Source organism: Natator depressus, chromosome 5 (genome assembly GCF_965152275.1).
Source record: "Natator depressus isolate rNatDep1 chromosome 5, rNatDep2.hap1, whole genome shotgun sequence".
In the NCBI taxonomy this organism is placed as follows: domain Eukaryota; kingdom Metazoa; phylum Chordata; order Testudines; family Cheloniidae; genus Natator; species Natator depressus.
The window spans coordinates 35,156,279-35,171,519 of NC_134238.1; the positions used below are offsets into that span (position 1 = coordinate 35,156,279).

Genomic DNA, 15,241 nt, shown 5'->3' on the forward strand with positions numbered 1-15,241 from the left:
AATAGTTTCAAGAATATTTAATTAGCCAAACATAATTTATTCAGTCATGCATATGTGAGTTGGTACTCTCACACTATGGCCAATAATGGTCCTTTATAGTGAGGGTTCAGCTACATGTGTAGACATAGCAACTTTAGGAATAGTGTCTGTAGTCGTTTTGCACTTCAGAAATGGGACCTGTTGTTGGCAATCGAACCTTTGGGCCTAAAACCATATTCAGGTACTTGATTTTCAGAAGTGCTGAGCACCCAACAGGTCCCACTAATTGAATGGAGGCTGTCATGTGCTCTGCACTTTTGGAAGTCTAACAGGTGCCCAACTATGGATTTAGAAGCCTAACATTAGGTTCTTATCTTTGGAAAACTAGGCCCTGGTAATCCATGCCTTGCAAATTGTGATTTGATACATGTAATTATGACTTTGCTCCTTATGTTTAGTAGTTTTGAAGTTAATCTCCTTTAATGGAGAGTAGAGATCAATTAACAATACATAAATGTCTTTGTGAAACATTATTTTGTCTTTTGGGGGACTTTACAGCCCTAGATCTTTTTTTGTTTGTTTAAGCAAGTACATGTAGGTAGTGAGTTATCATATCTTGTATATGAGGACTCACCCCAGGCCAGAACAAAATATATTACACTTTTCTTTTATTTTTGAATACCTAGAAGACTCCTGGGTATTAAGAGCAATTATTTTTTCATCACTGCTAGAACAAACAGTCTTTCTCCTATTTTATTATTTTGGCTTCCTTCATTTCTGTTTTTCTCTTTTTGAAATCGTGCCCCAGAGGCTACAGTTGTAGAGATATGTTTGTAGAAGATTATAATTTAGAGACACTCCTTCATAAGGGACAGTAATATGAACACAGGAATTTGGAGATGTGCCCTGGAGGCAGGGGTTGGGAACAGCACATGACTGTGTGCAGCAGTTCACCAGAGACACACTCCAGCTTGTTTTATTAAAGTTTTATTCCTTTCTCATTCACTGGTTTGTTGTTTAATGAACCCCAAAATCATTACAACAGTAACTACTTATTGCGCACTGAGCCACTTAGAACCTGAATCTTCATTTTCTTAATTTCACTGGCTCTACAAAAGCCTAAAAATCAGCTTCCTGCAGAAGTCTGCGCTTCACTATGTCATTTTGTATTCCACATATAAACCTATCTTTTCTTGTAATAAAGAGTCATTTAGGTCTCCAGATTCACATGATTGAGTTTTAAGCATTAAATCATTCACATACGCATCAACTAGTTCAAACTGTCCTTGAATGCATAGGGGGAAAAAAACCCAAACAATAAGCATTTCTCAGAAGAATTATTTTTCTGGGAAAAAGCTAAAATACTTACCAAATTTGTCTATCATCTGTACCCAATCTTCTACTGACTCCCTTGCCAAAGCAGCATATACCTGCAAAACTGAGGGGCCTCACACAGGGAAATATTAACTTCACTTTAGGTGTCTCCTGCAGGCCCACAACAAAGAGGAAAATTTCAAGTTGTTGTTTAAACTGATGCGATTTTTCTGCAAGGTCTTCTTGCAAATCCAGTGGAATTGGAGAAAATAATTGGTTCGGTATAACTTCTGGCTCCATGTAATGTTTAATCAGCAGGCAGGAGCTGTAGAAGGGACACCACACTTATTCACTGCAGAAGCACTCAGGCCAAGATTCAGCAAAGCACTTACACAGGTGCCTAACTTTAATCACCTGCCTAAATCCCACTGAAATCTCACTGAAGTCAACAGGATTTAGGCTCATGCTTAAGCGCTTGCTGATTTGGGACCTCAAATCAGATTGAGGCTGCTAAGGCTCCTGGAAATGGCTAGTGCCTGATTCTCCACTGTAGTCATTTACAATGAACAGACATGGAAAGTGAACTCCCTTACTCCAAGAGACGGCCTCTGGAAGACAGGCAGGGTTGAGATGCATGGGAGGGAGAGGGGCTGTTTGGAGAAACTTGGATATCTTCTGCTGAACCTGTTTTGTAGATATATGGAAGACTTCACATCAGTCTCCACTATAGCTGGGCAAATGCTGCGTAACATTTCCCCAAGTAAATACATTCCTATTTTTAGACAAGTACCCTTCAACAGTGTTCTTGCCACTTTTATATGTTTGCCTTCTGCAAATAGTCTAGTGAATGACCTTTCTTCTAAAGAACAAATTTTAAGTGAACATTTCAGCTGATTTGCAAAAAACAGAAATTTCAGATTTATAATCACAAGTGTTTATTATGGAAACCTGATACTGAGATGTATGTAAAAAGAAAAGGAGTACTTGTGGCACCTTAGAGACTAACAAATGTATTTGAGCATAAGCTTTTGTGAGCTACAGCTCACTTCATCAGATGCATGCAGTGTATTTGCTGTAGCTCACGAAAGCTTATGCTCAAATAAATTTGTTAGTCTCTAAGGTGCCACAAGTATACAGACTAACATGGCTGCTACTCTGAAACCTGTCAGATATATGTGTATCCAGTCAGGGAACATAAAAAAGGCCGTGTGACCTCTGTATCCTATCAAAACAGTTTGGATTTTTAATATTAAATACTCTCAAAGAACTGCTCACAAAAATAGCTATGAACTAACCAAAAAATGTTCAGCCAATAATTTGAACATTGAATGAGGTAGTGAAAATAATTATCTAATCATGGACAACTTACAAACAGTAAGAGGTGAAAGTCACAGAATAAATAATTTGTTACCAATTATTTGCCCTGCTTTTGTCTCTGTTATGGAATCCTTATGGTTGTCTATTCCTTCCAGACTAGTTTCTCTCTAAACGCAATCTGACCTGGAAGTATACAAACTAATGGCAACTCTTATGCAAAAGCTAACATAGGCACACAGGGTGGTGTGTCACCTACAAAAGAAACAAGTGGCTGTTATTAAACTAACCATTTTAGTTCTCATGGGAAACCAGGTTTAGTAATTCTTCATTAATCTAATTAAACTACTTATTGTTTGTTTATGTTTCTCTTTCAGTTGCACATGAGAAATCATTACAGGTTAATCTAGCTGAAATAGTGTTTTATCGGCCATTCAAAGTTCACTGTGTGTATCTCTCTTGCACAGATTCAGGCTTTCTTCTTAGGAATGGGTTATTTTATTAAAAGTCAAGAAACAAGTGGGAGTGTCTTACACTGTGCTTCCCAGACAGACAATCTGAATCTCAAGCAGCTGCCATCAGAAACCAAAACATACAACGTACAGGTTACCTTTACTGGAATTAAAACATTGTCAAAGAACATTTCAGCTATTTAGAGATCTGTCCTCGTTCTGTCTCAAGGACTAAAACTGCACTAGCTACAGTAGCAACACATACAGAGGTGCTGATTGAGGAAATAACTATACAGTCACTGTAGTGCCCTATCTGCCCATAAACGTACATCTCTAAATTATTGGGAGTTGCTTGATGGCAAAAGTTCCTTGAACATCAACGGGAGACTATATCCCACGTAAAGAGGCAAAATGTGGGTTATATTGTGCTCCCTCGATCTGAGTGCAGAGGAGAAGTTCTGCACAATGATTTTCCTCCTCCTGTACTGAAGGGGGTGTCTGCTGTCTCTGTGACACCATCCTTCCCAGGCCCTGCAGAGGGCACCCCTGAGTGAAGCCCACTGAGTGCTGTGGAAATTATTACTAGGAGGACATGATGGGCAATCACAGGCTCTGGTGGAGCTGTGCTGACACAAATGCAAGGGAAAACAGCAAGGCGCTTTGAAATAGGGCAGCAGCACAGAGCTTCCACAGCAATGGCACTATGGCTCCTGTGGATCTACCACCATCTGTGCAGATGTGTGGGATTTGGGAGCTAAATCCTCTGCTTCTTCCAAGGGGTGGAGGTTGGGCAAATTTCATGGAACAACTGAATTTGGAATTTTCCTCTTGTGGATTTTCCTGCATGAGGGAGTGATCTGGGCCATTTCCTTGTGCTTAAACAGCTCTTGTTTTAGCCTTTTACTGTACAGATGCACAGAATTATGAAAGGAAACATAAAATGTCTTGGTAACTCAATTTGAGAGGTGCATTCTTGAAATCTTTCTTTTCAGTTGCACCTATGTAAATCCAGAGCAATGCTCCTGATTTCAATGGAGTTTTATTTCAGATTTATACCCGTGTAACAGAACAAGATGTGGCACATAAAATGCTGCTTTATAATAGTTCCCGTACAACTTTCAGCTACATTTAAATTATTCCATTGGTAGCTCAAGAGGATGGCTGTTTTTCAGTGAAGGATCACTCTGTAAATGTTTTCTTTGTTAAACAGAAATACCAGCATTCGTCCTGTTCTCTGGGAATGTGGGACTGACAGGTGTTAGGGTTCAAAGATCAGAAAACAATAGTGTTAACTTTGGAATGGACATGGGTTCCTGACCTACAGTGTGATGAGTGGAAAAGTCACTCATCAAAGCCCTGGGAAATTAAACACTCCCCATTCTTATGGCTCTTTCATACTGTATTAGTTTTCCTTCATAAGGGTCACTTACCATTGCTGGTTTATAGTTTAAAACAGAACTATAGGGTTTGCAGTTGGTATAGCATCATGTGCCTTACTCTGCATGTGCTTCATCTAAACAGAGCAGTTCAGACTAAACGGCTGACATCCTGAAGGGCTCTATTGATAAACTGGGAGACATGAGGGGTTTTTAGTCAGTCTCCATTAAGATAATACATGTGCTTTTCTAATCTTGTTCTTTTGGGGGGTTTTATGGCCATCTGTCTGTACTTATGCAGTGAAATCCTGCTTCATGATAGCAGGAATATTATTGCTCATTGTGGCCCAGTGCTCAAAAATGGCTATTCCTTATACCAGAATGACAATAGGAAGCCAGTGCCCTCTATGTGAGATTAACATTGCCAGGCATTTATAAAATCCATCTTACTTTTATGCACAATATGTTCCCTTTAGTTCTTCCACTTTTTCTATATGAGTGTTCATTACATGTTATTTGTACATTCCAGTGCGACAACTCCAGGCATCTCATTTGGCTTTGCCTTTAAGTACAACCTGTATTTATCCCCAAATAGTGCTTTTGTTCACAAAGACTGTAATTTACTCACCAGCATTTCTTTCTGTTGGTGGAGTTTTTCTTTGCTTTACCATTGTGATTGCTTCATCAAACTCACCCCTACACATGACTGAAGAGACTGAGATCTGAGAATGTGTGTACACGCAGGCAGAGGTCCCACCCTGCTCCAACGGGAACATTCGCACAGTGTGTATAGTCCAAACTTGCTTTCTTCCTGGGGCATGCCTTTATTAGTAACTCAAGCAAAAATGCTCAGGCAGAGCTTTCTCCCCAAACTTGGGTAGGGCTTTCCTGCAGCACCTGCTCTGTCTGTCCCCGTCTCTCACTGTGGCCTGGTCTACACTACATGGTTAGGTCAATGCAAAGCAGTGTACATCGATCTACCTGTGCAAGTAAATTTGGCTCCTTAAATTCACTTACATTTGGCTCCTGCCAGCGTAAGTGCCCTGCCACACTGACTAAATAGCACCACCTCCCCAAGTGATGTTGAGTCAGGGTCGATGTAATTAGGTCAACACAGCATCACTGTAGACACTGTTACTTGTGTTGACTGTTACTGACCTTCCGGAGCTGTCCCACAATTCCCCACACTGACTGCTCTGGTCACTGTTGGGAACTCCACTGCCCAGGACTCAGATAAACAGAAACTGCCCTACCCCTCTAAAGCCCTGCACATTTTTGAAATTCCTTGTCCTGGTTGCCCGGCTTGGTGAATACACCTAGCAGCTCTCCATTGTTGTGTGTGACTGCACAGCTGACCAGGACGGCGGAGTACCTGTCTGGAGTACACGGGAGGCATTGATCTCCTGGGCCTGTGGGGAGATGAGATTGTGCAGGCACAGCTCTGATCCAGCCATAGATATGTGGACATCTACAAGCAGACGGCTCAGGGGATGCAGGAGAAGGGCTACAACAGGGATGAGCAGCAGTGCCACACGAAAGCCAAGGAGCTGCAGCAGGCATACCAGAAGGCCAACAATTGATCTGGTGCGTAGACACAGACCTGCCGCTTTTACAAAGAGCTGCATGCCATCCTTGGCGGAGACCCCACCGCCAACTCCAACATCACTATGGATACTTCTGAGGAGCCCGAGTCACAGGCCCCTGCCATGAATGGCAAGAAGGAGGTGGTGGATGAGGAAAAGGAGGAGTATGGGGGACAGGCAACTGGGAGCACCAGCTGCGCAGCAAGCCAGGACCTGTTTTTGACTCCACCATAGTACAGCCTGTCCTGACAGTTGAGCACAGGAACCTCTGGTAAGTGTGCTGTTTACTTTGAAATTACAGGACTGGCACCCCCCAAAGTAGCAGGACACATCTTTTGATTTGCTCATTTTTAATTGTGCTAGAAGAGGTATTAGAACAACCAAATGAGGCAGAGTTGCTGTCTGCCTTTCATTCCCTTCTAGAGTTAGGCAGTGGGAGCCATGCAGAGCAGTTTGTTTATGTGCATTGGGAGGTCCTGTGAATCCTCCGTATAGATCTCAAGGAAACTTTCATGGAGATACTCTGCAATTCTCTGCTGAAGGTTTCTGGGGACAGCTGCTTTATTTCTTCTTCCTTGGTAGAACACTTTCCCACGCCCCTCAGCGATTACTTCAGCAGGCACCATTGCAATACACACACCAGCAGCATATGGGCCTGGGCAGTACTGAGTCACCAGCAGCAGCTGTGCTCTCTCTGCCTCTGTTACCCTCAGGAGAGAGAGATATCAGCTAAAATCACCACTGCCTGCAGAAAATGGTGCCAGTATTCAGTGCCATTGCCCTATAAAACTAGTATCATGCAAGCAAACTGTTCCCTCCTCATGTCCTAAACTTCTGGAGGGCCACACTCATCCTGGCAGGTGCTGTGACTGGTGCCATACTGTATCAGTCCCAAGGAGAGGTGAGAATGTGGTGCTTACTACTTTTGGGGAGCAAGGAGAGAAAGTTCAGCATCTTCAGTTTCTGTTTTTGTCGTGAATACGCTGACAATGGTACCTCTGTGTGTTGTATCTGCAGCTGCTGCCACTGTGGACTTCAGGGTCCTCCCCACCCCCTCCACCCTTGCAAAATGCCTGAGCCAGATATGGAGGAGAAAGAAAAGGACTCGGGATGACATGTTCGAGGAGATCCTGAAAGCCAGTGCTGCATCAGAGAATGATTACAGGGCCTGGAGGGTCACCCTTGCAGACAGCATGGACAAGCAGAGCCGTCCCTAGCGTATGGCCAGTTGGGGCGATCGCCCCGCGCCCCAAGGTTTGGGGGCCCTGCGCTTTGTGAGGAGGTGGGTGCCCAGCAGGGAGGTGAGGAGGAAGACAGGCAGGTGAGCGGGGCGAGGAGGCAAATGGGGAGGTGAGCGGCAGATGGACAGGTGGGGGGGAGAGGAGGAGCCCCCCATCAACCTCCCCCTCCCCCCAGCGCCTCCTGCCTGCCGATCAGTGCCTCCTCTTCCTCTCAGCACCTACCAGCTGCCGCGAATCAGTTTCACTGCATCTGGAGCACTGGGGAGGGCAGGGAGGGGAGAGGAGCAAGGGCACAGTGTGCTCGGGAGCAGGGACGGAACTGAGCAGTGAAGAGACGGGGTGGAGGCCGGAAGAGGTGGGGTGGGGGTTGGAGCGGGGTGGGAAGAAGCAGGGCTTTGGGGGAAGCGGTGGAGTAGGGGTGGGGCTTAGGCAGAGCTGGGGGGAGCACCCCCCAGCAGATAGAAACTTGGCACCTATGTCCCAGGTCCCGCACCCCCCTAGAAACAGCTCTGTGGACAAGGATAGAGTGGAGAGGAGAAAGGTACAGGAAAAGGAGAGGGACGTGCAGCAAGAGATGCTTGAGCTTTTCAGGCAGCAAACAGAAATGCTGCAGACTCTCCCACAATCCCACAGTCGTTTCCCTCTGCAACCCAAAGAGAACTCTATATTGTGACCTCTCTACCTTCCCCTCAACATTCCACATGGATGAGGGGCCGGTGCACTACCCTTACCACTCCACCTGGGGATATGTTAAAGAAAATAACGGCTACACATACACCAACTATGTCTATCACAGGTTAGTGTATATGTATCTGAAATGGAAATGACTATTTTCATCTTCATAAGTTCTGTTCCCTTAATTTATTAAATTTTATTAAGTTCTAAATATATTTTTTTATTTGCCTGGTTCATGTTAGAGAATTAAATTCTATTTTTTGGAACATAATTCATTTTTATTAGTTCTCAGCATATGCTGTCTGGTGATGAGCAGGTCTGACAGCGATCAATTTCTTGTCACTGCACTGTGTCACAGCACCCATAATATCATTCATAAACAATATTAATAGCTTCATGGACAATGTTATATTCCTACATACACAGCAATCACTACAAGATTCATTCCAGGCCACAAAAGAGGAAGGCCAGGTAGAGTATACTACAGTAACACACACAACTGTGGCTCACTATTAAAATGGTCTTTCAAAGCCTTCCTGAACCATATGCTCCTCGCTGAGATCTTCTTATAACCCTCTTATCTGGCTGTTCAAATGCAGCAGACAGCCACTCCACCTCCACCTTCCAACCCGGTGGAAACTTTTCCCTCTTCGTTTCACAGATATTATGCAGGACACAGTGGGCAGCTATAACCATTGGGATATTTTTCTCACTGAGTTCCAATCTTGTAAGCAAACAGTGTCTTCAACGCCTTGTAAGCAACCCTTCAAATGACCAAAGGCACATTCAACTGTCATTGTGCACCTGCTGAGACTGTAGTTGAAGCACTCCTTGGTACTGTTGAGGCTTCATCAGCCGTGGGAGTAAGGAGCAGACTGGGTGACCCAGGATCACTATTGGCATTTCAACTTTCCCAATGATAATCCATTGGCTGGTAAAGAAAGTCCCTGCTTTCAGCTTTCTGAACAGTCCTGTGTTCTTAAAGATGCACGCACCTTCTCTGACCAGCCCACACTGATGTTGGTAAAGCATTCCCGGTGATTTGCCTGTGCTTGCATAACCATAGAAAAGTAGGCCTTTCCGTTGATGTACTCTATGACAAGATGGTCTGGTGCTAAAATAGCGATATGCATGCAATCTATTACCCCACCATAGTTCAGGAACCCCATCGCTGCAAAAGCATCCACTATGTCCTGCACATTGCCCAGAGTCACAGTCCTCCATAGCAGGAGGCAATTAATGGACCTGCACACTTGCATCACAATGGCCCTGTAGTGGATTTCTCTGACTCCAAAATGATTCCTGAGTGACTGGTGGCAATCTAGCATTGCAAGTTGCCACCGTGCAATCACCACTCGCTTCTCAACTGTCAATGCAGCTCTCATTTTGGTGTCTCCGCACAGAAGGGCTGGGGCGAGTTCCGCACACAGATCCAGGAATGTGGCCATGCACGTCTGAAAGTTCTGCAGCCACTGTTCACCATCTCAAACCTGCATGACAATGTGATCCCACCAGTCAGTGCTTGTTTCTCAGGCCCAGAACTGGTGCTCCACCATCTCCAGCTGCTCCACAAACACCAACAACAACCCTGAATTGTTTCTTTCCATGTCCCACAGCAATCTAGCCTCCAAGGAATTGTCATGTTCCCCTTGGGTCCACAAATACTGCTGTAAGGTCACTGTGTCTCAGGGTGAGGGCAGCCCCTTCGGTGGTATCAGGGAATCAGCACTCACGCTGGATTAGTTTATTGGGCATTCTGTCTTGCAGTTGAGCAAAAAATAGCCCAGGCCTCCTGGATGAGGGCTGAGCAAGTACACACTCCATAACTCCAGCCTTCAGGGTGAGGGCTAAGCCAAACAGTCCGTAGCTCCAGCCTCCAGGCCTAAGGGGTAGTGCTCACCCAGCCCCAAGTGCGGGGCCGGGGGTCGGAAGACCCAGGTCCATGCTGCTCCACACTGCGTCCCAGTCCAGGGCCCTATAAGCAACAGGTGACCCTAGGTTCTCTTCCTCACCTCCTGGCAACACAACAGGACCAACGTCTCATTTCCCTGGACTATATCCTACTGGCATCTGCTGGGGCTGCTCCACAGCCAGTGTGGCCTGGTTCCCAGTCTCCTTACCAGGCGGCCCATTCTGCACTCCCTCTTCGGGTCTCCAGTCTCCCAGGCAGCAGTTTGCCTTCTCTCCATGCTGGCTTGGAAGAGCCGTCGCCCTCCACAGCCAGTCATGGGATCAGCTGGTGGTTCTGCTCCCGCGGAAGGATGTCTGGCTCCTTCCCTGGCCCAGCCCCAAATGAGCTGCAGGGCCCTGCTGTTATACTTCCTGTCCTGCCCCCGCCCTTCCTACAAGGGAGACGGGGCAAGGTTAGCTGAGCCCAACAAGGAAAGTTAACCCCCTCTGCATTGGAATGAGGCCACTCCGTCTCATTATAACTGCAGGATCTGGTGCCCCATACTTGCATTGCTCATGACAATAGTGCAGAGCAGTGCAGACTCCATGCTTCTGTCAGAGATGGCAGGCAGCAAGGAGGGATGCATGGGTTTTGGGACTGTGAAAAGAAGGTGTGAAATGTTATGGGCTGCAGATAAAATTATGGGATGGAGAACACCATATTATGGGAAGTTGACCCCATGCTCCCAGTCACCCCTGCACAACTCGTTTCGGCCCATCAGGCATTGCAAGAACTTCCCAAAAGACCCTGTGCTGAAGGTGGTGAGTTGCACGGTGGGATACCTACCCATGGTGCACTGCATTCTGCACTGATACACGAGGATGCACAATGCCGACACAAGGAGCCAAGTATGCACACACACAAGCCATTTAATAACAATGGCGGCTGTGTGTCAATGTAACTTAGGTCGACATCATTTTGTAGTGTAGATATGGCTTGTGTCTCAGAGAAATACTTAAACTCCTCTCACACCCTGGTTGGAGCTAATAAGATCCACCTCCCAGCATGAGATAGCAGTAGCTACTCTGCAGGATTCTAGCACCTGAGCAAGGATGGCTATACAAAGGGGCCCATCATTCTTAGTCAGGGTACTAGAAACTACCACCCATTTACAGAAGAATGTTGAAAAAACTGGAAGATGATCAAAAAAGAGACACAAGAATGACCTGCGATCTGGAAAACCTTCCTTGCAGTTTTTGGAGTAGCAGCCGTGTTAGTCTGTATTCGCAAAAAGAAAAGGAGTACTTGTGGCACTTTAGAGACTAACAAATTTATCTGAGCATAAGCTTTCGTGAGCTACAGCTCACTTCATCAAATGATGAAGCTCACGAAAGCTTATGCTCAAATATATTTGTTAGTCTCTAAGGTGCCACAAGTACTCCTTTTCTTCTTCCTTACAGTGAAAGACTTAAGGAGCTCCGTCTATTTTGGAAAGTTAGGAAATGACCGTATCATGATTTATACACACCTACAAAGGGAGAAGACATTTGATAACGAAGAGATCTGTAATCCATCAGACAAAGGTATAAACAATATCTAATGACTGAAAGTTGAAACTAGGACTGGAGATAACGTGCAGAATGTATAAAAGTATGCGGTAGATTCTCCATCACCTGGAATCTTTAGATCAAAATTAGATGTCTCTCTAAAATACATATGCTAGTCCTATCAAAAGTTATGGGCTTAATGTGGGAATTACTGGGTAAAATGCCTTGGCCTGTGTTATGCAGGACAGACTAGAAAAACATAATAGTCCTTTCTGGCCTTTGAAATGAAGGTTGGTCTACACCCATTCACTGTCAGAGCTGCCATTCTGGAATATCACACAAACAATATAAAGTCCTTCCTTTACTCCAGGTTCTTTCTCTAGATAGTTAATGTTCCATTGCTTATCACACTCACCAGTCACTAGTTTAACAACATATCTAGGCTACAAGGAGTAAGGCCTTGTACTGAAGACTTAATATAGACCCAGTTCTAGACTTAATATAGACCCAGTTCTTTCTGGCTACTCACCACTCTCAGCACTGGAAGACAGAAGTCACCATGCTAATGTGAGGCCCATGCTTCCCATAAAGGAACCCTCTCCCAGCAAGTGCAGTCCCTTCCTTTCACATCAAGCAGGGTTGAAAAGTGAGTGCTCGCTCACACAGGACGCTGAGGTGATTAAATAGTAAGCCGAGTTCTTAGTTATCAGCTGAGATGCACTTAGGCTTATCTTAGTCCTTTGTAATGTTATTCCAACAACTCTGAAGGGGGTCTGGGGGTGTGTGTGTGAAATGCTGTGGACCAGGTCCAATCCTTGTGTCCAGAAAGGTTTCCTCAGTGATCACACACATAATGTATGGCAGACTGCTCTGTGCGTGTGTGTGTGTGCATGAACACGTGTGTATGTGTTGGGGTGAAGGGGGAGTAGTGCACTGACACTGCTGCTGTGGGGTTAATTCCTTTCTCCAATAAGTATTTTATTTTAAACCAAATATCACCAACAGCTGTCCTGTGAGCAGAAGCCCCCTGTTCACCCACAGTTTATTCTGTGGCAGGAAAATGCGATGCCAACAACACTCAGAGCTGCTGCATAAGATGGTAGATACTCCCGACAGGAGAAATCGCTTCCAAAAAGTCTGGTTATTTCACATTAAGTTTTAATTTAACAAAACAATTAACCACTTTCTTCAGAGAAGGAGAACGTGTTATAGGAATAAAGAATCTCTATAACCATTAACTTTGGCCCCAGTAAAGAAGAGGTCAGATTTATTTTCCATGAACCGTGCCTGCCAGACTTTTTTCCTTGTTCCATTCTACTGGTTTTCATCAGGTCACTCTTGCAATAATTCAACCACAAAAAAAATACTTAAAAAGAAAAGGTAATTGAAATGTCAATGTACAAATACAAGGGAGAAAAACATCAGACTTAGGGCTAAAATTCTGTCCTTAAGCCATTCAACGTAGGTACTGCAGAAACAGAGTTCTAAGACTCCTGCAATAAGCAAGGAAAAATATGGCAGTTTTAAAGATAATGTATCCCTTTATGTCCTGGCGTAAGCCTGGCACAACCCCACTGAAGTCAACAGAGCTGCACAGAAGAAGGGTAATTCAAGACTGATATTTTGGGCCAAACTTTTCTCTGAACACCCTTGATTTTATGGCTTTATGTCAGATCACTAATCCGCTAAGAGCATTTTAACATAGTCTTTTGCGTTTTTATTTATTTGTTTATTTTGATGGATGAGGGAACAGGTCCAAGAATATTGCATCAGTGAAGCTGCTACAGAGTATCTTGGGAATGTTCGTTATAGATACACCCTGCCCACACACACACACGTAGAGTATATATGTGCCCAAATCTGATAGGAACACAAGGGAAGAGTCTGAAAATTCCTCAGAAGGAGACAGATTGGGGGAAGCAAGAGAGGGAAGTGGAAAAAACAAAACAAAATTGACCCCAATACACAACAGAACCTCCAAAGTTTCCTGTGTGAACAACAAACTGGGCCAGATTCTGCCTTCAGGTGTGTGCAGGCAGGTTTAATTCAGCATCCTAGGTGGGGCATCATAACTCATTTTAGCTCTACATAGGCCTTATCCAAAGCCCGTTTGACTTCAGTGGGCTTTGGATCAGGCTCTATGTGGTTGCCAGAGGGCACTTTTGAAAGCACTCCTTGGTGCTGTGTTGCAGCTGCCAGGCCGCTCAGTGAAGTCTGTGTGCCTTTGCACTATACAATCTCTGGCAGCGCGGTAGTTGCCCCGTATCAGTTGGAAGAGCAATTCCATTACACTTACAGCTACGAATGACATAGATTTGCGAAAGTACGTTTATTTTGCTCTGATTTTAAAGTCTTATTTGTATATGAATGGGGGGGATGGCACAGCTGCTACTGTCAAAGCAGTGCATGGGAGTACAATTTGGCCCCAAGAGTAAGAGACAATGAGGAAATGGCACAGAAATCTCCACTCACTTTATACTTACTCTTGCACCCAAACTACCAGTGTGGAGCTGGTACGTGAATTAAGAAATGCTGGAACCTCCGGACAAGCGAACAATGCCCTAGGGTCTAACAATGCAAGTGAAACCACAGAGGAGAAGTTGGTGTCAACTAACATAAAGCAGCATGCCTGCTGTGGAAGGTGGTAGGTGGATACAGCAGTGATGAAACTTGTGATACAAGTTTTCTTAGTTCAGTGATCACTAACCTGTTGATTGCGATCGACTTAGGGTGACCAGATGTCCCAATAAAATCGGGACTGTCCTGATATTTAGTTGTTTGTCCCGCATCCCGACCATGCCATTTGTCCCGATATTTTGGCTAGGGGCTGGAGGAGTACACTGGTGAGCACTCACCTGGGGTCCCGGCGGTGCTTATTTGGGGCGGCTCCCAGGAAACGGGGGGGCAGCAGGACCCTGCAGCCTCTAGGCACGGGGCAGCCGGGGGGGTGTCTCTGCATACTGCACCTACCACAAGCATTGGCTCCATCGCGGCCAATGGGAGCTGCGGGCGCGGACAGGGTGCAGACACCACCCCCCTGGGGCGCTGAGTGCTACTCATGCCCCCAAGTAAGTCCCACCCCCACAGCTTCCAGTTAATGGCAGCTAGAGCCAGCGTTTGTGGCAGCCGCAGCACGTGGAGTTGAGACCCCGCTGTCCACCACTGACTCTAGGAGCCAAAGGAACCTGCCAGGTGCTTCCCAGTGGGTGGGAACAGTCCCCCAGGTAAGCGGCAGCACTGCGTCTGGGGCCCTCAGCAGGGCTGCAGGTGGGAGCTGGGGCCATGTGCTTGTAGCAGGGGTCAGGGCCATGCGCCCCCAACCCACGGTTTGCAGCAGGGCTGGAGCGGGGGCTGTGAGCCCCCAACCTGCGGCAGGAGCGGGGGCTGTGCACCTCCGACTTCCTCAGGCTGTGTATCCCCCTTCTCCCATGGCTCCAGTGGGGTAGGGGCTGTGAACCTGTGGCTGTCCCTCCCCCGCGATGTGTTCTGATATTTTATTCTTATCATCTGGTCACTCTAGATCAACTTGTTGATCCTGGAGACTCCCAGTCGATTGCAATCTCCGGTGGTGCAGCAGCACTGCTGCTGAGGCCGGCTCCCTGCCTGCCCAGGCCCCACACTGCTCCTGTGAAAGTGAGTGATGGTGGGGGAGAGCAAGCGACAGAGAGAGGGGGGAAATGGAAAGAACAGGTGGGGCTTCGGGGAAGGGGCGGGGCCTCAGGGAAGGGGTGGGATAGATCCTGGGTTGCCCTTAAATTCAAAAAGTGATCTTGGGCATAAAAAGGTTGGAGACCACTGTCTTGGTTGATAAATTGCAGAATTCAGCCTCACATTTCCTCCCTCAGATGCACATTGCCCTCAGCCATGGG

The 15,241-nt window shown here is 45.9% G+C and overlaps 1 protein-coding gene across 1 annotated transcript in view; it reads right to left on the reverse strand.

Moving 5' to 3' along the window:
• LOC141987327 (endogenous retrovirus group K member 9 Gag polyprotein-like) overlaps nt 1-15,241 on the reverse strand; it is a 262,863-nt gene that overhangs the window by 33,598 nt on the left and 214,024 nt on the right. The window contains exon 5 of the mRNA XM_074952564.1: nt 1,349-1,618. Within this exon, the coding sequence (XP_074808665.1) occupies nt 1,349-1,618 (270 nt within the window). The remainder of the gene's footprint in view (nt 1-1,348; nt 1,619-15,241) is intronic.